This window comes from Coregonus clupeaformis, chromosome 11, assembly GCF_020615455.1.
Source record: "Coregonus clupeaformis isolate EN_2021a chromosome 11, ASM2061545v1, whole genome shotgun sequence".
NCBI lineage: Eukaryota > Metazoa > Chordata > Actinopteri > Salmoniformes > Salmonidae > Coregonus > Coregonus clupeaformis.
In genome coordinates this window covers 46118398-46144724 of record NC_059202.1, presented here as the reverse complement: position 1 = coordinate 46144724, position 26327 = coordinate 46118398, and the positions used below count along the sequence as shown (strand labels likewise).

At 43.8% G+C, this 26327-nt stretch overlaps 1 protein-coding gene and 1 non-coding gene across 3 annotated transcripts in view; one reads left to right on the top strand and one right to left on the bottom strand.

Moving 5' to 3' along the window:
- LOC121576900 (laminin subunit beta-1-like) overlaps positions 1 to 26327 on the bottom strand; it is a 51175-nt gene that overhangs the window by 2681 nt on the left and 22167 nt on the right. For both annotated transcript variants that reach the window (XM_041890456.2, XM_045223570.1), the window contains exons 12-26: positions 25911 to 25990; positions 25554 to 25689; positions 24984 to 25142; positions 24756 to 24883; positions 24384 to 24504; positions 23992 to 24193; positions 18242 to 18385; positions 17907 to 18138; positions 17506 to 17672; positions 14567 to 14791; positions 14231 to 14448; positions 14051 to 14147; positions 656 to 1025; positions 363 to 547; positions 4 to 245 (exon numbers count right to left, since the gene is read on the bottom strand). In XM_041890456.2, the coding sequence (XP_041746390.2) occupies positions 4 to 245; positions 363 to 547; positions 656 to 1025; positions 14051 to 14147; positions 14231 to 14448; positions 14567 to 14791; positions 17506 to 17672; positions 17907 to 18138; positions 18242 to 18385; positions 23992 to 24193; positions 24384 to 24504; positions 24756 to 24883; positions 24984 to 25142; positions 25554 to 25689; positions 25911 to 25990 (2706 nt within the window). The remainder of the gene's footprint in view (positions 1 to 3; positions 246 to 362; positions 548 to 655; positions 1026 to 14050; positions 14148 to 14230; positions 14449 to 14566; positions 14792 to 17505; positions 17673 to 17906; positions 18139 to 18241; positions 18386 to 23991; positions 24194 to 24383; positions 24505 to 24755; positions 24884 to 24983; positions 25143 to 25553; positions 25690 to 25910; positions 25991 to 26327) is intronic.
- trnaa-ggc lies at positions 21108 to 21181 on the top strand. Its single transcript has one exon. It is a non-coding gene; the product is annotated as a tRNA-Ala (tRNA).

Here is a 26327-nt window from a genome sequence, read left to right as displayed (position 1 = left end):
TACCTTCTCGCTGAGTTCTGATAGGTCCAGTGTCTCCAGCTGCCCTGCCAGGTCATCCAGTCTCTTGGCGTGTTTTCCCTGCCTCCTGTGGAACTCCTCCCTGGTGTCGTTCATCTTGTCCTCTGTGGCTTGCCGTAAAATGGCGGAGCTCTCCACAGGGTTGCCTGGGCCACTGGTGGAGGCGTTGGCGCGAGCATCTGCAGCCAGAGACTGCTGGTAGTACTTGGTGACACTGTCTGTCGCTCCTGTCATTATAAAAACAATGTTTAATGTCACAGAGTTGACTAATGGAAGTATAATGGAGATTGACATTGTATATCTCTTCTATATCACAATCCTCAACATGTATATCAGTCCCTAACCCCGAACGTCAGTGTTCTTGATGAACTCCACTTGGTCCAGCAGCTCCTTGACGGTGCGATCTAGCTTCTGGGCGTCCTCTTTGAGAGAGTCCAGTTTGGTGTTGGTGCTGTTGTCATCAGATGATACCTGGGCCAGCGCCTCCTCAGTGAGGTTCAGCTTGTTGCTCATCTCTTCCATTAGATCTCTTAAGAACATAAATATATCATAAAGAAAGAATACAGTATATAAATTGGTTTGCCATTAATTAATATTGTCATTGACCCATTTTGACCCCACCCTTTTCCCCACTTACGTGGCCTGCTCCAGTAGCTGCTGTATTTCTGACAGTGGCTCTGTAGCCGGGTTCTGGGCCAGGATAGTTCTTATGGCCCCGGCGCTCTGCTCCATGTTATCTATGGTGTGTTTGTAGGGTCCGGTGATGCCGCTGGCCTTGATGGTGTTCACCTTGTTGACCAGCCTGTGGGTCTGGTTGGTCAGCTGACCCACGACCACGTCCCAGTCGGCGAAGCACTGGTGGCAGCGTTCGCAGTAGGGGAAGGTGCCAGAGTAGCCGCGGGTGCAGACGTCACAGCGGGGACCAGACACGCCCTCCACGCACACGCAGTGACCGTTGGCCTTGTTGCACTGTTGCTCAGCGATGCCTCGTGGGTCACAGTCACATGCTGCAAGGCAACAGGAAACCAGTTTTACTACAATTTTCAGTCAACTCTAAAACTCTTAATGCATGACTGAACTCACAAAACACAATTTTTTCCATAAGTCATTAGCATTTTGTTCCATCCTGATCCTGACCAGTCAGTCACCCTCCAAAGGTCCTGAATGGGAGGGAGACATTTCAAACAGCTTGGTGACGTCCCATAACAAGGGGACAACAGCCTACACAGCAGCCTTACAAAGCCAGGGAAGTGCTTCTCAGTAGCCCCCCTCTCTCTCGCTACCTCTTCAAAGGACGCATCTGCCTCGTCAGGTCAACTCATAAACTCATTTAGTCTATTGGGATCCACCTAATCTAATTTCAAAGTGCGCCACTGGCGACAAGGGAAAGGAAGGGAGCTCCTGTCACTTTATGGGGTGGAACCTTTATAGGTTTATAATCACATGTTACTGCTATGTTTGGTGGTGTTAAGCACGGTTAGCACCCTGTTGTAAGCACCTCTGAAATGTGGACTGGCTATCCTAACTCTTCTATTTGAGACTTTTTCCATTAGAATTCAAATGGTAATATCCCAGTTATTTAATGCTAGCAACTAATATGCCTTGCCATATCATCCATTTTTAAATCTACTGGTAAGCCTATGTCTTTCTGGGTGAGTTAAGAGTGGCCAGGTGATGTTTTGACTTGTGGGTAAAACGTTTTTGATGGAATTTCACCTCGTTAAGATGAAGTCTACTGAAGTTCTGGGGAGCCAAAGACCAATGAACCACAGCCACCCACATTACCCTGGTGACTTTAAGCTTACAACAAGCTCTACGCAGATGCAAGATTTGGAGTGTTGCAATGTTGTTTTTCGTCACAAAAAGGGGCGGCTCCTTGTAATACGCTCCAGCATTCGACGTGGTTTATTACTACCTGAAAATGTAGACATGCCGTATCATTCCTTCCGCAGCCGTAGGGGCAGTGTTGTATCTTGGTTCCTTGATCTGGGCCCAGTTTCTCGATAGCGATGGAATTTAGGCTTACAAGTGTTTTAACGATGCATCTTTCCTACAACTGCCGAAGATTTAACATTAGTTTCCCAAAACACCACGCAGAGAGAACGTTCGCTAAATGCGTCGTTGAGGCATGTGTCGATACTGATAGGATCAAAAGAAAGGAAGCACTGTTCTTGGATCAGTGTTCTCCTTTCCAATCTTACCGTAACATTAGAAATTATTCCACAATACTGTTGACGGATCAGCTTCTAGAGAGATATTATCAGGGTTGAAAGTAAGGCGGAATGTGAGCCTATCACAATTAATACAACATGCCCGAAAAACTTGTGGGTACACAGGTCACTGTTAGGGTTTGGATGCTGAAATTATTTTGTGAGTGGACTAATGTGCGCGGGTAGCCTACAGGAGCACCTTTGTTAAGTGACTGTTTGACAATCAGATGAAAACATCATGACTGGTTGTGTTTATGCCACATTAAAAGGCAAAGGTGGCTTGTCAATAAGGCTAGGGGAAGCTTTCTTTAAAGTAAATTGAATTAAATTGCCAAAATGATATAGCCTAATTAGCTTACTCCTGTCTATACAGAAGTAAATACAATCATTCAAAATAGGCTACTACACCAGAAAGCATGATTTGGCCACAGAGGATCATTAGCTTCTTTTTTTTTTTTTACTGTGGATTGTTTTAAATCACATAGCCTACAGTCGGAAGGGCCCGCAATTTGGGCAGCACATGCTGCAAATACCAAATAGAGGATTGTTGAGTTGCGACTGTCAGTGAAAAGTAGAGAGACCCAGCCAGGCATATCGCAATATTTAAAAATACAAATCGCGTAAAAACTGTTTGGAAAGCAAATGGCTATTGATGTAAAGAGATGTCAATGAAAATACTCACATTTTAGCGAACAGAAGCCTTTCATATTGGCACTAGCGGAGAACATCAGCCATACCCCCGGTAAGTATGTATATTCACTGTCTTTGTCATTGGGTCAGTGCCACTTTTGCTAGTTTTTGGACAATAATTTCCTCCTCGAGGATGCCACCTTTCCAAGAAGTCAGTTCGTCAAACTTCTGCCCTGCTAAAGCTGCCCCGGTCAACTGTAAGTTTTGTTATTGTGAAGTGGAAACTTCTAGAAGCAACAACGTCTAGGCCACACAAGCTCACAGAACGGGACCGCCGAGTGCTGAAGCGTGTAGCGCGTAAAAATCGTCTGTCCTTGGTTGCAACAGTCACTATTGAGTTCAAAACTGCCTCTGGAAGCAACATCAGCACAAGAACTGTTCGTCAGGAGCTTCATGAAATGGGTTTCCATGGCCGAGCAGCCGCACACAAGCCTAAGATCACCATGCGCAATGCCAACCGTCGGCTGGAGTGGTGTAAAGCTCGCCGCCATTGGACTCTGGAGCAGTGGAAACGTGTTCTCTGGAGTGATAAATCACGCTTCACCATCTGGCAGTCCAACTGACGAATCTGGGTTTGGCGGATGCCAGGAGAACGCTACCTGCCCCAATGCATATTGCCAACTGTAAAGGGAGGAGGAATAATGGTCTGGGGCTGTTTTTCATGGTTCAGGCTAGGCCCCTTAGTTCCAGTGAAGGGAAATCTTAACGCTACAGCATACAATGACATTCTAGACGATTCTGTGCTTACAACTTTGTGGCAACAGTTTGGGCAAGGCCCTTCCCTGTTTCAGCATGACAATGCCCCCGTGCACAAAGCGAGGTCCATTCAGAAATGGTTTGTCAAGATCGGTTTGGAAGAACTTGACTGGCCTTCACAGAGCCCTGACCTCAACCCCATCGAACACCTTTGGGATGAATTAGAACACCGACTGGGAGCCAGGCCTAATCGCCCAACATCAGTGTGTGACCTCACTAATGCTCTTGTGGCTGAATGGAAGCAAGTCCCCACAGCAATGTTCCAAAATCGAGTGAAAAGCCTTCCCAGAAGAGTGGAGGCTGTTAAAGCAGCAAAAGGAGGACCAACTCCATATTAATGCCCATGATTTTGGAATGAGATGTTCGACGAGCAGGCGTCTACATACTTTTGGTCATGTAGTGTATGTATTAAGCCAGGCTAAAGCCAGCTGCCAGCTAGCTACTACTAGCAAGGGAAGGCGACTCTTCCTTATTTTCACAAAATGAAAACACAAAAATAAAAAACGTTCCCATCACCCTCTTGTGAATGGGATCATGTTACCAAAAGGTGTTCGCTACTCCAGAAATCCCATTCTACCCATGTGGACGCACGTAGATCAACAGAGTGAAGCTTGTAGTAACCTTTAGGGGGGCTGGTTGAGTGAATAGGGTGGTATGGAGAACGGGAGGAGGAGTGGAGGAGGAGGAATGGAGAAAGAGGAAGATGTTTGCCCATTTCAAAGCCTCAGTGAGGGAAGTGTGTGGAGTACAAAAGGGTCACGATGGGCCACCCTACAGACTCTGCAAACAATCCCCCAGATCCACGTGACATTCGGGGGTCTCTATTTACATTTTTCATGACCCTAATAATAAAGATGTAATTTAACGTTTAAAATGAATTACCTTTAAATGTGGCATGAACACAACCAGTCCTGATGCTTTCACCTGATTCTCAAACAAATCACTTTAAAAAGTAGGCTACCTGTGCATGTTCGTCCACTCCAAAATAATCCAAACAGTGCAATGCGTGAACACTCGTGCAATTTGATGAATGGAAATAGACAAAACACTAAAAAAAGTGCCTAATGACATTCGGCGATTGCCATTGATTAGGCCTACATTAATTGATACGTCTTGCTGACTAATTGACCTTTTTTGTAGCCTGAAAAGTCGGGACATGTGAAATGGGGCTGAAACTGTCCTGAGAAAAACGGGATTGTCACCCTAACACAGGGTCAATATACTAGACTAGGCTACAATGTGTAGGCCGATTAGCATGAACTTCAAATAGGCCTACCAGTAGCCAGTGATGGTGGTAAAAGAAATACAGTGGGGAAAAAAAGTATTTAGTCAGCCACCAATTGTGCAAGTTCTCCCACTTAAAAAGATGAGAGAGGCCTGTAATTTTCATCATAGGTACACGTCAACTATGACAGACAACATGAGAAAATAAATCCAGAAAATCACATTGTAGGATTTTTAATGAATTTATTTGCAAATTATGGTGGAAAATAAGTATTTGGTCAATAACAAAAGTTTCTCAATACTTTGTTATATACCCTTTGTTGGCAATGACACAGGTCAAACATTTTCATTTCAAAGGTTTTCACACACTGTTGCTGGTATTTTGGCCCATTCCTCCATGCAGATCTCCTCTAGAGCAGTGATGTTTTGGGGCTGTCGCTGGGCAACACGGACTTTCAACTCCCTCCAAAGATTTTCTATGGGGTTGAGATCTGGAGACTGGCTAGGCCACTCCAGGACCTTGAAATGCTTCTTACGAAGCCACTCCTTCGTTGCCCGGGCGGTGTGTTTGGGATCATTGTCATGCTGAAAGACCCAGCCACGTTTCATCTTCAATGCCCTTTCTGATGGAAGGAGGTTTTCACTCAAAATCTCACGATACATGGCCCCATTCATTCTTTCCTTTACACGGATCAGTCGTCCTGGTCCCTTTGCAGAAAAACAGCCCCAAAGCATGATGTTTCCACCCCCATGCTTCACAGTAGGTATGGTGTTCTTTGGATGCAACTCAGCATTCTTTGTCCTCCAAACACGACGAGTTGAGTTTTTACCAAAAAGTTATATTTTGCTTTCATCTGACCATATGACATTCTCCCAATCCTCTTCTGGATCATCCAAATGCATTCTAGCAAACTTCAGACGGGCCTGGACATGTACTGGTTTAAGCAGGGGGACACGTCTGGCACTGCAGGATTTGAGTCCCTGGCGGCATAGTGTGTTACTGATGGTAGGCTTTGTTACTTTGGTCCCAGCTCTCTGCAGGTCATTCACTAGGTCCCCCCATGTGGTTCTGGGATTTTGCTCACTGTTCTTGTGATCATTTTGACCCCACAGGGTGAGATCTTGCGTGGAGCCCCAGATCGAGGGAGATTATCAGTGTCTTCCATTTCCTAATAATTGCTCCCACAGTTGATTTCTTCAAACCCAGCTGCTTACCTATTGCAGATTCAGTCTTCCCAGCCTGGTGCAGGTCTACAATTTTGTTTCTGGTGTCCTTTGACAGCTCTTTGGTCTTGGCCATAGTGGAGTTTGAAGTGTGACTGTTTGAGGTTGTGGACAGGTGTCTTTTATACTGATAACAAGTTCAAACAGGTGCCATTAATACAGGTAACGAGTGGAGGACAGAGGAGCCTCTTAAAGAAGTTGTTACAGGTCTGTGAGAGCCAGAAATCTTGCTTGTTTGTAGGTGACCAAATACTTATTTTCCACCATAATTTGCAAATAATTTCATTAAAAATCATACAATGTGATTTTCTGGAGAAAAAACCTCTCTCATCTTTTTAAGTGGGAGAACTTGCACAATTGGTGGCAGACTAAATACTTTTTTTCCCCACTGTAGCTGGGTAAACTCTGATTGCTGTTCGTTGAATGCTTGGAGTCTTCACAGATCGTGTGACGTAAAACACTACGTTTCTTTCCTTATATTAATTACATTTATGACAGTGTTATTTGTAATTATTACACATTCAACAATTGAATTAGAACATTGAACTTAAACCCTTGTTCGATTCCTGAATCTTCGCAATTTCTGAAAATGCACTGTAAGTGTAACTATGCCTACCTAACATTTCATTAAGTTTTGCAGTGAAAACAGTTCTCATGGGTACATAAATCCAAAATAATGTAGGCCTATGCCATTGCAAAATCGAATGCTTCTAACTGAAAGAGTCAACTATAGGCCTACTGTCATTAATGTTGGATGGATTAGATGCGCATTGGTGTCTAGCTGTAGGCTAGTTGTCTAGTGATATTGGCAACCATCATCAGTTGATCCAGGAAATAAAACAAATATTGATAGAAAATAATAAAGCTAAATAAATGGTCTACTTCTTCTGGCCATATAGGGCACAGAGAACACCAATACCCTAGCGCACCTGAAAAACAAAGCAATGAGCGCTGTAAACAGCTGACTGACAAAAGCAAACAATGGTAAATCAACGGATAAATAGAATGCATTGGAATAAAGGCATTGGCTATTTTTATCAAGGACGCGTGGCAAACAAATAACGAAAATGAGCAAGTACAAATTACAATCTATGCGTTTAAAGGAGCTCAGCTGTGGCTGAAATGTAGCACTACTGAGTGGACAGCAACATGAACAGGGATACGGTCTGTGCAGCCACATAGAAATAAATGGTTTAAACCATGAGAGAGAGATGGTGATGTTTGTTTAATTTGGAAGGTTTTATTTTCATATTTACCACTGTAAAACATATTTACCACTGCATTTTAAACAAATAGAAGTATGGTTAAATTAGCATTATTTAGAGACCCTCACCGCAAAGTTTGACTTTTGTTGCATTTAGGGGAACTAACGTCTCATTCAGGGGAGCTGAGTTAGTTTTCTAAGGCAGGAGGTCGAGGGGCCTGGGCTCAGTGGAAATATGTAGTGAATGTGACCTCTTGGAACCTGCGGTAAATATTTACCCTCCTCCTACCCGTCAGCATTGCCCCCAGAGCAGACTAAACACACTACAGGACAAACATATCAAATTAAGCAATCTGTAGAGGGAACTGGAATCCATGGCGCAATAAGACATGGCTGATTATCGTTGATTTGCTGCAGTTTTCTGTAGTGATGGGGGGGGGGATCAAGACAGTAACATATCACAATATTATTTGGGAAGATATTATATAGATACTTTGAGTCCAACTTTTTATGCCAAGTAGCATTAGCTAGCGCTAATCGGCTGTACCAGCTCCAAAACTCCGGTATTCTTCATCCTATAGCTTGTTCTACATCTTCTTTTTAAATAGTGAGCCAACATGTTTTCAGCACTTTTATTTCCATGACTGATCAAAACTCATTTTCTCATGCTCTCTCTCTCTGCAGCAGACATATAGTGAGCAATATGTTTGGAATATCAAATCACAATAAAATCGCAGTATCGAATCGCAATACATACAGTGAGGGAAAAAAGTATTTGATCCCCTGCTGATTTTGTACGTTTGCCCACTGACAAAAGACATGATCAGTCTATAATTTTAATGGTAGGTTTATTTGAACAGTGAGAGACAGAATAACAACAAAAAAATCCAGAAAAACGCATGTCAAAAATGTTATAAATTGATTTGCATTTTAATGAGGGAAATAAGTATTTGACCCCTCTGCAAAACGTGACTTAGTACTTAGTGGCAAAACCCTTGTTGGCAATCACAGAGGTCAGATGTTTCTTGTAGTTGGCCACCAGGTTTGCACACATCTCAGGAGGGATTTTGTTCCACTCCTCTTTGCAGATCTTCTCCAAGTCATTAAGGTTTCGAGGCTGACGTTTGGCAACTCGAACCTTCAGCTCCCTCCACAGATTTTCTATGGGATTAAGGTCTGGAGACTGGCTAGGCCACTCCATACCTTAATGTGCTTCTTCTTGAGCCACTCCTTTGTTGCCTTGGCCGTGTGTTTTGGGTCATTGTCATGCTGGAATACCCATCCACGACCCATTTTCAATGCCCTGGCTGAGGGAAGGAGGTTCTCACCCAAGATTTGATGGTACATGACCCCGTCCATCGTCCCTTTGATGCGGTGAAGTTGTCCTGTCCCCTTAGCAGAAAAACACCCCCAAAGCATAATGTTTCCACCTCCATGTTTGACGGTGGGGATGGTGTTCTTGGGGTCATAGGCAGCATTCCTCCTCCTCCAAACACAGCGAGTTGAGTTGATGCCAAAGAGCTCGATTTTGGTCTCATCTGACCACAACACTTTCACCCAGTTCTCCTCTGAATCATTCAGATGTTCATTGGCAAACTTCAGACGGCCCTGTATATGTGCTTTCTTGAGCAGGGGGGACCTTGCGGGCGCTGCAGGATTTCAGTCCTTCACGACGTAGTGTGTTACCAATTGTTTTCTTGGTGACTATGGTCCCAGCTGCCTTGAGATCATTGACAAGATCCTCCCGTGTAGTTCTGGGCTGATTCCTCACCGTTCTCATGATCATTGCAACTCCACGAGGTGAGATCTTGCATGGAGCCCCAGGCCGAGGGAGATTGACAGTTCTTTTGTGTTTCTTCCATTAGCGAATAATCGCACCAACTGTTGTCACCTTCTCACCAAGCTGCTTGGCGATGGTCTTGTATCCCATTCCAGCCTTGTGTAGGTCTACAATCATTTTTACATTTGAGATTCTTCAATCTTGTCCCTGACATCCTTGGAGAGCTCTTTGGTCTTGGCCATGGTGGAGAGTTTGGAATCTGATTGATTGATTGCTTCTGTGGACAGGTGTCTTTTATACAGGTAACAAACTGAGATTAGGAGCACTCCCTTTAAGAGTGTGCTCCTAATCTCAGCTCGTTACCTGTATAAAAGACATCTGGGAGCCAGACATCTTTCTGATTGAGAGGGGGTCAAATACTTATTTCCCTCATTAAAATGCAAATCAATTTATAACATTTTTGACATGCGTTTTTCTCGATTTGTTTGTTGTTATTCTGTCTCTCACTGTTCAAATAAACCTACCATTAAAATAATAGACTGATCATTTCTTTGTCAGTGGGCAAACGTACAAAATCAGCAGGGGATCAAATACTTTTTACCCTCACTGTAGAATCGTGAGAATCGCAATACACTACCAGTCAAAAGTTTAGACACACCTACTCATTCAAGGGTTGTTCTTTATTTTTTAAATGTTTTACATTGTAGAATAATAGTGAAGACATCAAAACTATGAAATAACACAACCAAAAAAGTGTTAAACAAATCAAAATATATTTTACATTTGAGATTCTTCAAATAGCCACCCTTTGCCTTGATGACAGCTTTGCACACACTTGTCATTCTCTCAACCAGCTTCATGAGTTAATCACCTGGAATGCATTTCAATTAACAGGTGTGCCTTGTTAAAAGTTAATTTGTGGAATTTCTTTCCTTCTTAATGCGTTCGAGCCAATCAGTTGTGTTGTTACAAGGTAGGGGGGGTATACAGAAGATATCCCTATCTGGTAATAGACCAGTCCATATTATGGCAAGAACAGCTCAAATAAGAAAAGAAAAACGACAGTCCATCATTACTTTAAGATATGAAGGTCAGTCAATAATGAACATTTCAAGAACTTTGAAAGTTTCTTCAAGTGCAGTCGCAAAAACCTTCAAGCGCAATGATGAAACTGGCTCTCATGAGGACCGCCACAGGAATGGAAGACACAGAGTTACCTCTGCTGCAGAGGATAAGTTCAGAGTTACCAGCCTCAGAAATTGCAGCCCAAATAAATGCTTCACAGAGTTCAAGTCACAGACACATCTCAACATCAACTGTTCAGAGGGCCTGTGTGAAACAGGCCTTCGTAGTTAAATTGCTGCAAAGAAACCACTACTAAAGGACACCAATAATAAGAAGAGACCTGCTTGGGCCAAGAAACATGAGCAATGGACATTAGACCGGTGGAAATGTGTCCTTTGGTCTGGAGTCCAAATTTGAGATTTTTGGTACCAACCGCCGTGTCATTGTGAGACGCGGTGTGGGTGAACGGATGATCTCTGCATGTGTAGTTCCCACTGTAAAGCATGGAGGAGGAGGTGTTATGGTGTGGGGGTGCTTTGCTGGTGACACTATCTGTGATTTATTTAGAATTCAAGGCACACTTAATCAGCATGGCTACCACAGCATTCTGCAGTGATACGCCATCCCATCTGGTTTGGGCTTAGTGGGACTATCATTTGTTTTTCAACAGGACAATGACCCAACACACCTCCAGGCTGTGTAAGGGCTATTTTACCAAGAAGGAGAGTGATGGATGGCCTGGCCTCCACAATCCCCCGACCTCAACCCAATTGAGATGGTTTGGGATGAGTCGGACGGCAGAGTGAAGGAAAAGCAGCCAACAAGTGCTCAGCATATGTGGGAACTCCTTCAAGACTGTTGGAACAGCATTCCAGGTGAAGCTGGTTGAGAGAATGCCAAGAGTGTGCAAAGCTGTCATCAAGGCAAAGGGTGGCTATTTGAAGAATCTCAAATATTAAATATATTTAACACTTTTTTGCTTGCTACATGATTCCATATGTGTTATTTCATAGTTTTGATGTCTTCACTATTATTCTATAATTTAGAAAATAGTAAAAATAAAGAAAAACCCTTGAATGAGTTGGTGTGTCCAAACTTTTGACTGGTACTGTATATCGTATCGACACCTAAATATCGTGATTATATAAATATCGTGAGGTCCCTGGCAATTCCCAACCCTAGTTTTCTGAGAAAATCCTTCACCTCACTTTTCAGTAGACTTTCCAGAATATAGCTGTATCTAAAGTTGAAATACCATAACTTACCTATATTCTTTCCTTTCTACACAGTATGTTGTATGTTACAGCACAGATAAGATGATTGTGTGCAGGCAAGGGAGGGAAATTCCAGCGTTTTTTGTGACATGGATCCCCTTACGGCTTCTATTCCTCTGCCTAGGGGGTGGAGGGGGGCAGAGATGGTTGTAAACTACATCTTCAATGGTCTACAGCTGGAGCAGTCTTTCATCATGGGCCATCACACACACACACACACACACCGTTTGTGACAAGGCTTTGATGTACAAGAAGCAGTGGACATGGCTCCTACGGAAGTGTATGTAGGTTTTGCTGAAAGCAAACTGCCTTCAAATCACTGCAAAAGCCACACAAATGGCGGGATGTACAACTGTACAATGTTAGACTCCATATTTATAACACACTAACAAACTGCAGCATTTGAAGCTCGTTTTAGTGTAATGTTTGGCTGTTGGGCTGCTCCAGATTGGGGATAAATCAACATGAGGTGGGGTAAACGAGGTAATCTGATATCGGGGAACCGGAGCGGACTTCCTTCTCCAAACAAACAGCCAGGACTGTCAACACAGACCCTTCTACGCCGAGAGAAAAACACAAACCTTTCTGGAACTACACTCCTTGCAAGGAGCAGCAAACCACAAGCCTGAGAAAACTGCACTGTGGAATTTAAACGAGATAGCAAGGTCTTCTATGAAGCGTTTCACATGGTGCAGCTGTGACCAGTGTGAAATTGCTAGCTAGATAGCGGTGCGCACTAGTAGCTTCAATCGGTGACATCACTAGCTTTGAGACCTTGAAGTTTTTGTTTCCCTTGCTCTGCAAGGACCGCGGCTTCTGTGTAGCGATAGGTAATGATGCTTTGTGGGAGGCAGTTGTTGATGTGTTCAGGGGGTCCATGGTTCGAGCCCAGGTTGGGGCAAGGAGAGGGACAGAAGCAACACTGTTACATTGATGTTGTTTACCCGGATCACTTAGTTGTGCTCTGCCAAGCTGCTGGGGTTGCTGCGTAGAAGGAGGAGGTGAGTGTAACCGGTGTGAAATGGCTAGCTAGTTAGCGGTGCTCGCTAGTAGCGTTTCAATCGGTGACGTCACACGCTCTGAGACCTTGAAGTATTTGTTTCCCTTGCTCTGTAAGGGCCGCAGCTTTTGTGGAGCGATAGGTAACAATGCTTTGTGGGAGGCAGTTGTTGATGTGTTAATAGGGTCCCTGTTCTAGCCCAGGTTGGGGAAAGGAGAGGAACGGAACCAACACTGTTGCACAGCCTGCCGAGAAGGATTTCAATGTTTAATTCCTATGTTAAAGCCGTCAAAGTCATCTCTGCACCTTTGGTTTGATCACTTTCTAATTTCATTGTCAACAATGTATACAGAAGTTTGAAGTAGATTCAACTACCACAGTGGACCCTTCATATAGTGACTGAACATTTATACTCAAGAGACTAGCCTACATCAGAAGCCAATTCATGTGTCCTTCAGTAGATAATTCAGCAGGCTGCTCTTCTCCAGTGATGCTACTCTGGGACAATGAGTCCTTTGTGTCAGCAGCAGTCACTGTGTTGGACAGCCGTCCCTCCAACAGGACACCCCATCAGAACAAAGGTGCATTGTGGGGCACCGGCGGGATATTGGGAGGCTCGGACAGATCCCTGTCTGTTTGTCATAGAAACAAAGCCGTCGGGTGAGAGAGCACATCTGGCCTTAATGTTGGCTCCCACAGTAAGGAGAGGATGCTGTGAGTTTCTCCACCACAGCTGAAACTCCTACACATTCCCATGATATGAGCCTAGGGGAATGTGGCTGCTTGTGATACCCTAGTGATTAACACTAAAGGCCTCCTTTGCGTGTGTTGCAATTTAAAATTGTCGGGTTGGAGCTTTCTCACACACAAACGCACGTAGAGACATGCACACGCGCACACACACACACACCTCAGTGTGTGTCAAGATGTAGATTTAGTCAGTCTAGTGCCAGCACGAATAACTGCAATTCTGCTGATTGAGATGCAGTGGTGGAAAAAGTACCCAATTGTCATACTTGAGTAAAAGTGACTCAAGTAAAAGTGAAAGTCACCCAGTAAAATACTACTTGAGTAAAAGTCTAAAAGTATTTGGTTTTCAATATACTTAAGTATCAAAAGTAAATGTCATTGCAAAAATGTACTTTAGTATAATTTTAGTATCAAGTAAAAGTAAAAGTATAAATCATTTCAAATTCCTTATATTAAGCAAACCAGTTGGCACAAATGTTCGTGTTTTTTAAATTTGCGGATAGCCAGTGGCACACTCCAACCCTCAGACATCATTCAGAAACAAAGCATTTGTGTTTAGTGAGTCTGCCAAATCAGAGGTAGTAGAGATGACCAGGGATGTTCTCTTAATAAGTGTGTGAATTGGACCATTTCTGTCCTGCTAAGCATTCAAAATGTAACGAGAACTTTTGGGTGTCAGGAAATATGTACGGAGTAAAAAGTACATAATTTTATTTAGGAATGTAGTGAAGTAAAAGTAAAAGTTGTCAAAAATATATATAGTAAAGTACAGATACCCCAAAAAACTACTTAAGTAGTATTTTAAAGTATTTTTACTTAAGTACTTTACACCACTGTTGAGATGTGCCAACTTACCGTTGCATTTGACTTCAGGGTCTCCCCAGAACAGCTCTCTGCACTCCCGACACGTTTTACCACCAAAGCCAGGCTTACAGGAGCACTGGCCACTCAGCTGTTGACAAAACACATGCATAAATATTAGAAATGTGACCTTAGGACCCAACAGAAGAAGGGTGTGGTCGTGTGAGAACCCACCTCATTGCAGGACGTCCCAAATGAGTGGTTGGGGTCACAGTCGCAGACGTCGCAGCCCGTCTCGCTGGCCATGTTCCAGGTTTCAGGGGCACACTGGTCACAGTGCTGACCCACCACATTCGGTAGACACTGGCACTGACCGCTGCCGAGATCACAGTGGCAGTCACCCACTGACGGGCACGTGGCTGGGTTGGTGCCCAGGTGGTTACACATACACTCTGAGGGAGAGAAGTTATGTTGCTAGCAGGTTGGCAATTGGACAATGACAACTACTTGACCTCACATTGATACGACAAACACATAACAAAGAAATGCAAGTAAAACATTTTTACTCACTTCTGCAGTTTTGTGTGAGGGCATCTCCATAGTAACCCAGCTTGCAGCTGTGGCAGCCTTGACCCTCAGTGTGATAGAGACATTTGAGACATTCACCCGTTCTGGCATCACAGGACTCCTGATCCAGCATGTCAATGTTGTTGTTGCACTGGCAGGGTTGGCACTGCCCGCTGTTCTCATGGGGGTTTCCATAGTAACCTGGAGCACACTCCTCACATCTGGCACCTGTAGGGGAGAGGGAAAGACAAAGGAAGAGAGAAGGAACAAGAGGTAAAGGGTGAAGGGTGAAGGGGGGAAAAAATGCTTAATAACCCCTTCACCAGAATAAGTGTGTCATCACTCACCTCTACAACAACAATCTATTCACCTAGCCACACTATCAGAAATAATGACTGCCTATATATTTACTGCCACAATAACATACTGTATGCCAGGGTTGTGCTCAATTCAGAATTTTGGAATTGACTCCCATTACACTCATGAGCTGAAATTCGAATTGAATTGGCCACACCCCACAGGATGTAAAATGAATTCAGTGCAATTCAAATAAATTCCAGTCAGTCATAGAACGTGTTTAACAGACAGGTCACACTTCCAGATACCAAGGAATATATCACTTTTCTCTGGAAACAATGTTCATATACTCTTTTAACCTTAGTGCTTAAAATAGCCAATTATATTTCCATCAACCATTTAATTTGTTTTGCTTCTTTTTGAAGGCTTTAGGATCAACTTGAGGGTTAAACTAATGCATTCTTGTAAATGTAGTATTTTCCCCATATTGAAGCAAATTTAAGTGATTAATGAAATATAATAACTTATATTCATATACAGGTTCATATACAGGTTTTGTTTTCCTTGATATTCATCAATATTTTATATGCATGTATATAATGACATTTTTGATGTTTTATGTACAAAATCTATATTTATATACTGTAGACTACACCTAATACAGTGGGGGAAAAAAGTTTTTAGTGAGCCACCAATTGTGTAAGTTCTCCCACTTAAAAAGATGAGAGAGGCCTGTAATTTTCATCATAGGTACATGTCAACTATGACAGACAAATTGAGATTTTTTTTCTCCAGAAAATCACATTGTAGGATTTTTAATGAATTTATTTGCAAATTATGGTGGAAAATAAGTATTTGGTCACCTAGAAACAAGCAAGATTTCTGGCTCTCACAGACCTGTAACTTCTTCTTTAAGATGCTCCTCTGTCCTCCACTCTTTACCTATATTAATGGCACCTGTTTGAACTTGTTATCAGTATAAAAGACACCTGTCCACAACCTCAAACAGTCACACTCCAAACTCCACTATGGCCAAGACAAAGGGCTGTCAAAGGACACCAGAAACAAAATTGTAGACCTGCACCAGGCTGGGAAGACTGAATCTGCAATAGGTAAGCAGCTTGGTTTGAAGAAATCAACTGTGGGAGCAATTATTAGGAAATGGAAGACATACAAGACCACTGATAATCTCCCTCGATCTGGGGCTCCACGCAAGATCTCACCCCGTGGGGTCAAAATGATCACAAGAACGGTGAGCAAAAATCCCAGAACCACACGGGGGGGACCTAGTGAATGACCTGCAGAGAGCTGGGACCAAAGTAACAAAGCCTACCATCAGTAACACACTACGCCGCCAGGGACTCAAATCCTGCAGTGCCAGATGTGTCCCCCTGCTTAAGCCAGTACATGTCCAGGCCCGTCTGAAGTTTGCTAGAGTGCATTTGGATGATCCAGAAGTGGATTGGGAGAATGTCATATGGTCAGATGAAACCAAAATAGAACTTTTTGGTAAAAACTCAACTCGTCGTGTTTGGAGGACAAAGAATGCTGAGTTGCATCCAAAGAACACCATACCTACTGTGAAGCATGGGGGTGGAAACATCATGCTTTGGGGCTGTTTTTCTGCAAAGGGACCAGGACGACTGATCCGTGTAAAGGAAAGAATGAATGGGGCCATGTATCGTGAGATTTTGAGTGAAAACCTCCTTCCATCAGCAAGGGCATTGAAGATGAAATGTGGCTGGGTCTTTCAGCATGACAATGATCCCAAACACACCGCCCGGGCAACGAAGGAGTGGCTTCGTAAGAAGCATTTCAAGGTCCTGGAGTGGCCTAGCCAGTCTCCAGATCTCGACCCCATAGAAAATCTTTGGAGGGAGTTGAAAGTCCGTGTTGCCCAGCGACAGCCCCAAAACATCACTGCTCTAGAGGAGATCTGCATGGAGGAATGGGCCAAAATACCAGTAACAGTGTGTGAAAACCTTGTGAAGACTTACAGAAAACGTTTGACCTGTGTCATTGCCAACAAAGGGTATATAACAAAGTATTGAGAAACTTTTGTTATTGACCAAATACTTATTTTCCACCATAATTTGCAAATAAATTCATTAAAAATCCTACAATGTGATTATCTGGATTTTGTTTTCTCATTTTGTCTGTCATAGTTGACGTGTACCTATGATGAAAATTACAGGCCTCTCTCATCTTTTTAAGTGGGAGAATTTGCACAATTGGTGGCTGACTAAATACTTTTTTCCCCACTGTATATAATAGAAGTTGAATTGAATTTTATTCTATTTCCTTTAATTCAAATTTGAATTGCAATTCTGTATCCTGTTTACTACCTCAATTCTAATTCAATTCTGAATTGAGCACAACCCTGCTGTATTCCCTCCTGTCAAATCAATCTATATATCAAACTGTGACTGTACATTGCAGGCAGCTATACATCATGGAAAGTCACCTCAAGCTTCAACATGAATGCAATACAAATCTTCTGCTTCCTAGGGAACAAGTCTGAATGATTCTGTTCAGACTTGTTCCATAGGAAGCATGGAACAAGTCTAATAAGTAATCCTGCCATGCTCCACTAGTTTACTAGGTGCTCTATACATCTTGGCAGGTGGTTGTTATTGGCTGCCTACCTCTGTACCCGGGGCTGCAGATACAGAACACCTGGTAGTGGGAGTCCAGACCGCGGTAACATCCGCCGGCAAACTGTCGCCCGCTGCCGGGCCCATCCGGACACATACAGGGCCGACAATGGTCGCCTGAACCCAGGATGGGGTCGCCGTAGTAACCATCCAGACACCTGTAGGGAAAAAGGCAAAAGGTGGTATCTATCACTCTATCATTCACATACATGTCTTTATTATAGACACTAACAAAACAAATCAAAGTTAAGTGGCTTTATGCTACAGGGAGATTTAGACGACCGACTGACTCCCAAGGACCCATTGTATGCCCACCCATCCAGCACATACACCAATGAGCCTCCTTAACCCTTGACGCCTGACTCCTCAACCCACATTGAACCCTGGCTGACCTCTCGCAGTTGTGTCCGGTGGTCTGTTCTCGGCAACCCAGGCACTTTCCGGAGTAGGGGTCGCACTGCTCTGTGTGGCCGTTGCAGGTGCAGAGGCGACAGTTGGGGAAGCCCCAGTGACCCGGCAGACAGCGGTCACACTGACGGCTGTACGCCCCGGGGATACACACACACTGGCCTGTGGCCTCGTGGCAGAACGCATCCTCCGATCCCTGGGGACTGCAATCACAGGCTGCGGGGAGAGAGGGGGAGAGCAAAGAGAGTGATAAGTACCAGATTCAGTGCCTGTAATTGTGCAATACTAAATGGCAGCCTTTTCATTTAGTCAAATTTACGTCTGCAGCCGCTGGGTCCAAACAGGTACGTGGCAGGGGCACACTTGTCACAGTTCCTGCCCACCACGTTGGGGCGACACTGGCACTGCCCGCCACTGGCGTCACACACCGTGCTGAGGGCGCCCTGCGGGTCACACTGGCATGCTGGAAAAATGGAGACAGGAGGAAATGTTAAAGAGAGAGTGGGGGAATGGGCTTAAAAGTTAGTTAAACACACAATCTGGAATGATCTGTTCAAATGGGGGCAATAGTTGCTGCTGGATACATGAGTAAGGTATTTCACTCAAACAGTTTTGAATATGGTATAAGTACTGACTCTACATAAAACCCTGGTTAACCCTTTGTCGCAATATATTTTACCTCAATATATCTTGCCTTTGACATGCTGACAAAGATTTGTTTCATTAAGGGCGACTGAGGTATTTAATCAACAACACCTTCTATAATCTATCACACTGACGGGCTGACAAAGGCACCGTATCCTTCTCAACAGACGAGTGGAAAGAGAGAGAGGGGTACCAGACATTCCATAGAGGACAGTGAGTCCATGAGTGGAGGAGAGAGACGAGTGAACTGGTATTCACTAGGTCACGTCAGGGGAGGGGGATTTTAGGCAAGCATGGGAATGTGTGTGTGTGGTGTGTGTGCGCGCGCAACCTTAAGTACATGCAACCTTAGAGTGTGAGTTTTGTGCCCCTATATGAACTAAACATCCCCCAAAGTTCTTCCTGGATAGCGGGTAATGATATGCTCTGAGCCAGACTCTGCCCAAGCCTGGACTCCTTCAACATTATCCTCTGAAGTCTCTGCTGTCCTCATAAATCAAAACTCGCCTGGGACTTCTGAAGCACCTCTAAACCACTGTGGCTTAAAGCTAGAATTGAAACAATAACAAAGTGGTCACCCTGTCTGTGTTTGGTAAAAAGCAGAGGGATGGGCCTGGTGAAATGTAACAACTCAAAAAAAATATATATTAACAGTGTTATGGATGCAAGGACTGACCATCCATGATATAAAAATTATAGTTGTAACCATGTGGGCACAGACATCAGTTCAATGTCTAGCTTTGATTTACATTTGGTTGAGTTGTCAACTAGTGTGAATTCAGCATGAAATCAACAACAAATGTCACCCTGTCATTGGATTAAGGTTAAAAGTTGACAAAAAGACAAAATTCCCTTACATTTTGTTGTTTCAACATCATCACATTGGATTTTTTGGTTGAAATGACGTGGAAACAACGTTGATTCAACCAGTTTTTGCCCAGTGGGACAGTGTTCCTTTCCATTTACATTGTTTACAATCATTGGAGTAAAACAAGCTTCTATTTTGGGTTCTGATGGGGTACGACAGTTGAACTAAGCTCATGAGGCATTTATAAGTTCTATCCTTCAAGAATCAATGGGTATATATCATTAATTTATGTCCAATAATGGATGTAGCAACTAAGGATTCCAGCTTTAATAAGGGGACACCACAGCAATGTGAGGACCTTCAGATCTAAGGGAGGTGAACTGATCTATGGGCTAGATTATTGCACGCAGATCTTGAAGACTGTGGTTTAGACACTCTGATCTTTATCATCTGCTAAGGCTGGGGTAAGACTTAAAAGGGACCTACGAAACCACATTGGCTTTGTGAAGACCTGCAGCAATGTGCAGAAACTACATCTGTCCAGGAGACCTCAAACAACCTCCACATGGTAATTGAGACAAGATAATGTGACTTCCACAGCTGGGAGGATTTGAACTAATACTGACAGCATTCCTAGAGACAATGAATACAAAGCCAATCAAAGCATATCACACTTACATCATATTTCGATCCTAACAATTACTTCTCTTCACCTAGACATCTAACTACAGTATTATGTTGCAAAGTAGGTACCGTCATATACAGTATGGCTTTGTTATACATTTCATTAGTTTTCGCCGACCATGAGTGAGAAAAGTTCCCCTCAAAGAAGATAGAGTATTTGGTTCTATTATATATTTTACATTATGTTATACTCTTCTATTCTAAATCAGACCACCTATGTGAAAACTTCCATATGATAGCATGAACCCTGTATATGCTATAGCCTGTCAGTACAGACAAGTTCTCACTCCGTCTGACAGGGTAGGAGATTTACTGCTGATGTGGGCTGAGAAAGTTCCTCTACGGGCATTTCAGGATCCGAGAGAGCCTATAATCAAGCTACAGGTCCATACATGAGGAGATTATAGAGAGATAGAGACATAGCGTAACTGTTGATGAGTGGCATGGGTCGGAAACCGGAGATGACTGCCATGTGCCAGAGACACAAGAGGGGATATGGTACAGAATGACAGAGGAATGACAGGAAAGGAATGTTCCCAAGGAAAAGAAAGGAATGGAAACTGCTGATGTGTTAGAGGAAAGACAGAGGCTTTTAGTTTAGGGAGTCTATGTGGAGATTGACTGGGGATGATTGCAAGACAGAGGTGGCAGGTCAACGTTGGAATGAAATTCAGTCTTTCCAAAACAATGTGCACCACATGCAGACTTTGGGACAACGACTAGGGTTGAATATTTTCCAGGTATTTTGCAAATGTTCCACTCGCTATTTCCCGCCTAAACCGGAAGTGTAATTCAAAAGCATATAAAGAATATAAATAGGCCTATGTCTGGATTTGATTAGCGCTTTGATAAAAAATTCAAGCCTGATGCTACCTGAGCCTGATGAGCCATACATTAAATACATTTGATGAGCCCTATTTTAAATACATTTGATGAACCCAAGCCCAAAAAAGCCGTTATGCCGTTATCCAATACATATATGATATACAGTATAGGCTACTGCACATTACACACAACATAAAAACATAAAAGTCCATAGATGTAGCTAGTACCCTGTAGCTCAGTTGGTAGAGCATGGCGCTGGCAACGCCAGGGTTGTGGGTTCGTTTCCCACGGGGGACCAGTATGAAAAATGTATGCACTCACTAACTGTAAGTCGCTCTGGATAAGAGCGTCTACTAAATGACTAAAATGTAATGTAAATGTAGTACCTTTCATAATATTTCCCCTAATGTTATAGCCTACCTCCTCTTCTCACTTTAGTGTTGCTTCCTTCCTAGCATTCAACAGTTAAATTAAATACGTTTTGTTGTCCTTATCTTCATCATTCTAATGACATGCTTGCATAATATAGGACTAGAATTAAATGCAGATGGCTTTCACTTCTCTTCACGAAGATTTAATGGTTATGGGTCTGAATAAATAACTGCTATAGCCTACCGCCATCGTGCATTCGCTCTTCTTTCAAACTACCCACGAGTTCTATTGGCTGCGTTATTTAACATTCAGCAAACAAGATCTTGCATCCCTCTTCGAATAATCTATTGGTATAAGAAATGCAAAACAAAAAATGTCCAGCAAGCTATTCTAGTGTAGCTTTTCTTACATGGGTCTAAGGAGCGTTTTTTTAAGGAGGCCAGCAGAAAACAGGTGCGTGCGTATTGCGCAAGAGACAGAGGCTATAAGTTAGAAGCTTATTATGCATAACATATAATTCATTAGCTAAATATATGGCTAATACTGCATTTAATTTATTATCTGAAAGAGGTAGGCTAGGACATCTAAATACAGTGCATTCGGAAAGTATTCAGATCCCTTCACTTTTTCCATATTTTGTTATGTTACAGCCTTATTCTAAAATGGATTAAATTGTTTTTTTCCCTCATCAATGTACACACAATACCCCATGATGACAAAGCAAATACAGGTTTTTAGAAATTTTTGCAAATATCACATTTACATAAGTATTCAGACCCTTTACTCAGTACTTTGTTGAAGCACCTTTGGCAGCGATTACAGCCTCGAGTCTTCTTGGGTATGACGCTACAAGCTTGGCACACCTGTATTTGGGGAGTTTCTCCCATTCTTCTCTGCAGATCCTCTCAAGCTCTGTCAGGTTGGATGGGGAGCGTCACTGCACAGCTATTTTCAGGTCTCTCCAGAGATGTTCGATCGGGTTCAAGTCCGGGCTCTGGCTGGGCCACTCAAGGACATTCAGAGACTTGTCCCGAAGCCACTCCTGCATTGTCTTGGCTGTGTGCTTAGGGTCGTTGTCCTGTTGGAAGGTGAACCTTCGCCCCGGTCTGAGGTCCTGAGCGTTCTGAAGCAGGTTTTCATCAAGGATCTCTCTGTACTTTGCTCCGTTCATCTTTCCCTCGATCCTGACTGGTCTCCCAGTCCCTGCCGCTGAAAAACATCCCCACAGCATGATGCTGCCACCACCATGCTTCACCGTAGACATGGTATTGGCCAGGTGATGAGCGGTGCCTGGTTTCCTCCAGATGTGAAGCTTGGCATTCAGGCCAAAGAGTTCAATCTTGGTTTCATCAGACCAGAGAATCTTGTTTATCATGGTCTGAGAGTCCTTTAGGTGCCTTTTGGCAAACTCCAAGCAGGCTGTCATGTGCCTTTTACTGAGGAGTGGCTTCCGTCTGGCCACTCTACCATAAAGGCCTGATTGGTAGAGTGCTGCAGAGATGGTTGTCCTTCTGGAAGGTTCTCCCATCTCAACAGAGGAACTCCGGAGCTCTGTCAGAGTGACCATCAGGTTCTTGGTCACCTCCCTGACCAAGGCCCCTCTCCCCCGATTGCTCAGTTTGGCCGGGCGGCCAGCTCTAGGAAGAGTCTTGGTGGTTCCAAACTTCTTCCATTTAAGAATGATGGAGGCCACTGTGTTCTTGGGGAACTTCAATGGTGCAGAATTGTTTTGGTACCCTTCCCCAGATCTGTGCCTCAACAATCCTGTCTCGGAGCTCTATGGACAATTCCTTCAACCTCATGGCTTGGTTTTTGCTCTGACATGCACTGTGAACTGTGGGACCTTACATAGACAGGTGTGTGCCTTTCCAAATCATGTCCAATGAGGTGGCCTCCAATCAAGTTATTTTTTTTTTTATACATTTGCAAACATTTCTAAAAACCTGTTTTTGCTTTGTCATTATTGGGTATTGTGTGTAGATAGATGAGGATGTATTTTTATTTAATCCATTTTAGAATAAGGCTGTAACGAAAACAAATGTAAAAAAAGTGAAGGGGTCTGAATACTTTCTGAATGCACTGTATATGCCTATATCAATCTTGAACAGGATTATCTATTTTGGAGGCAATTTGAATGGAATTGAGAAAGACTGCGAGAGAGTGCTTGTGCGTGCACTGATTTAAAGCAACATTATTCGAGTGATACACTGTTTTAAAACTCCGCAGCTGCAATTAAAAACAATCTTTACAATTCAAATTACAATTAAATTACAATTCAAAAATAAGGTGACCCCCGAAAGCCAGATGGAGATGGGTAAATTAGAAGCGCATTCGGTCTTTATATTACTGTAGCATAGGCTATGCTGCAGCAAATGTAGGTCTACTTGTCACAACAACAAAGTTACCATGATGAGATGATAGGTCTGCAAGCATAGTGAACTGCGCTCCATACTGAGATGGGCTGTATTATCCTACCCTGAGTGTTGATGATTGATCATGCAGAGATGCGGAGAGAGGGCCGTAGACCCTTTTTATAATTTACCAGTTTCTCGCAGTTAATTATCCCGGGAAAAGGGAGTGGTTTTGGGCGGTAAATCTCGGTAACCGGGTTCCCGCCATTCAACCCTAACAAAGACCTTTAGTTAAACCCCCCCCATTTTGACCTTTAGTCTATGCTCACATACATGAGCATACAAGTATGTTGAAGAATATATAACTGTAGTGCGGTCCCATACCTTTAGCTCCCTGGTGCAGCAGAGCAGATACGCTGAAGATGAAGTTATGACAGATGTCTGTGGAGGGGGTCTTCACTACGCTCTGGCTGTTCTCCAGACAGCGGTAGCGCTGGAAGGTGTCCCAGGCACTGTTGGTGGCCACGTCACCTCCCTCAGAACCAGTGAAGATCTCCAGGTTCTTACAGTGGGGCATCAGCACAATCTACAGACCGGGAAGAGAGATACAGAAGATGGAATGAGATTTAGTATGGAGTCAGTAAGGGCCCAATCCTAATATGAAATCCTAGTAGCTGAAATTTCTGCCTAAGTCTACAATTGACATTGATGGATATTTTAAGCAAAAGTCAGAGTTGTGACTATGTGTTTGACAGTGTGTGTGTGTGGGAACTAACCGAGTCGATGAGTGTATATGGGGACTGGACGTCGCTGAGTGCAGAGTAGAGGGGCAGGCTCAGACGAACAGTGTAGTTCATCCCTGCCTCGAAACACACTGGTCTGGGGAGCACCACATATCTGAGGAGACAAGACAAAGATGGATTTCAGAAAAGAACACACACTTTCAAATACTCCTATGACACACACACACACTAAATCAGTGTCCCCAATGTGCTACAGGGGAACCTCCAGTGTGCATACACAGACTCAGAATATACCTAATATACAGACAGAGTCCATCACTCACTCTCACATGCACCCACCAGTTACCCAACAGTCCCCCTCCCACCAACACATACACTCAGACAGAGGAGGCGGTGTGTGTTTACCGTGATCCGGGGTGGAGGGATATCATCTGGTTGTCGTCGTCAGGCATGGTGTTGGCACAGCGACTGTCTGCTGAAATCAAACTGGGCCGCATCACCGTCATCAACACCTCCTCCCACTGGTCTGGTAACTACGCCAACACAACAGGTACATAGACATTGGTAAACAGGTAAACAAGGGTAGGGAAATGACCCCATGTAGGTGGATATGTGATATGTGCCGAAGCTGACCTGAGGCTCGTAACGGATGAGGATGTCGTACTCCATGGAGTGGGGGATGTTGTCAATGGAGAACTCCATGTAGGCCCCCTCGGGAACGTTGACAAAACCTATCCCTGTCCAGGTGGGGCTACGGTCCTGAGGGTGAGGTCTCTGCACTACTGTCACACCCTGGAGGAAGAAGAGAGGGAGAGAAAAATAGTGAGAAAGACAAAAGGTGAGTAGGTGTAGCGGACATAAATCGGCCATGGTCACGTGATAAGGTAGCCCCGGTGTCTGCCCTCAGCCCAAGAGGGAATTTCCTATTGGTCTAAGAGTTGGTTGCTCCCGTGGGGGACCTGGGTTCATATCCCACGTGTTGCATTGGCGCCCAACGTGGGGTGGTCTCTCATGGTCACGTGATGAGGTAGCCTGAATGCCAACTTAAAAACCAGTGTCCCTAGAGGGAATTCCCTCTTGGTCTAAGATGTTGGTTGCTCCCGTGAGAGATCCAGGTTCATATCCCGTGTGTTACATAGGAATCACCACCGACCCCATAGGCCTTAGAAGAAAGTCAATAACAAAAGTTCAAAGGTAACTCACAGGTCCAAACTTGGCGTCCTCGGCCTCGTAGGTGTAGTGGTCCAGGGCGATGAAGTAGAAGCCTGACTCCACCTGGTCACAGCGCCGGCCAAACATGTGTTCTCTACACACACACTGGCCAGTCTCCTGAGAACAGCTGGAGTCAGAGAGAGAGGACAAGGAGGGAATGTTACAGACCGAGTTCAATTACAGTTTAAAAGATTCAACATTAAGGTAACACTCAGTTTGAAGACTTCTGTGGTTGTATCAAAAGAAGAAAGTATGAAGAATTGTTTAAGTATGAAGAATTGTTTAAGTAAATTGGGTAACAGACAGGCATTTAGATAAGTGAATTAGAGAGGTGAACTTTGAACTCACTCGTTATTGAGGGCTCCACCCAGGTCACAATCACATGGTCTGCAGCCATCCATGTCATTGCTGAGCCCCCAGTGCTGAGGCTGTAGGACACACACACATTGTCAAAAACACTCCTTTAATGACACGTTGTTAATGACCTCCCCCCTATGTTTCACTGCAAAAGCTGTTTCCAAGCTGTGGACGGATGTACCAGTCTCGTTACAACCCAGAGGGTGTTTAATGTCCCAAAGATTTACAGCCTTGGTAACGACCAAACCAAACGATCAAAACACTTACAGAACGTATGTAGCAGATGTGTAACTAGCTGGCTAGTGAAGCGCTAGTGGCCATTGGTGATGATAAGTCAACTGACTCTCACAGAGTGACAGGGCTAACCTTTTGGTCTATCAGTTAGCACAGTTGAGCTTGAGTGTTGTG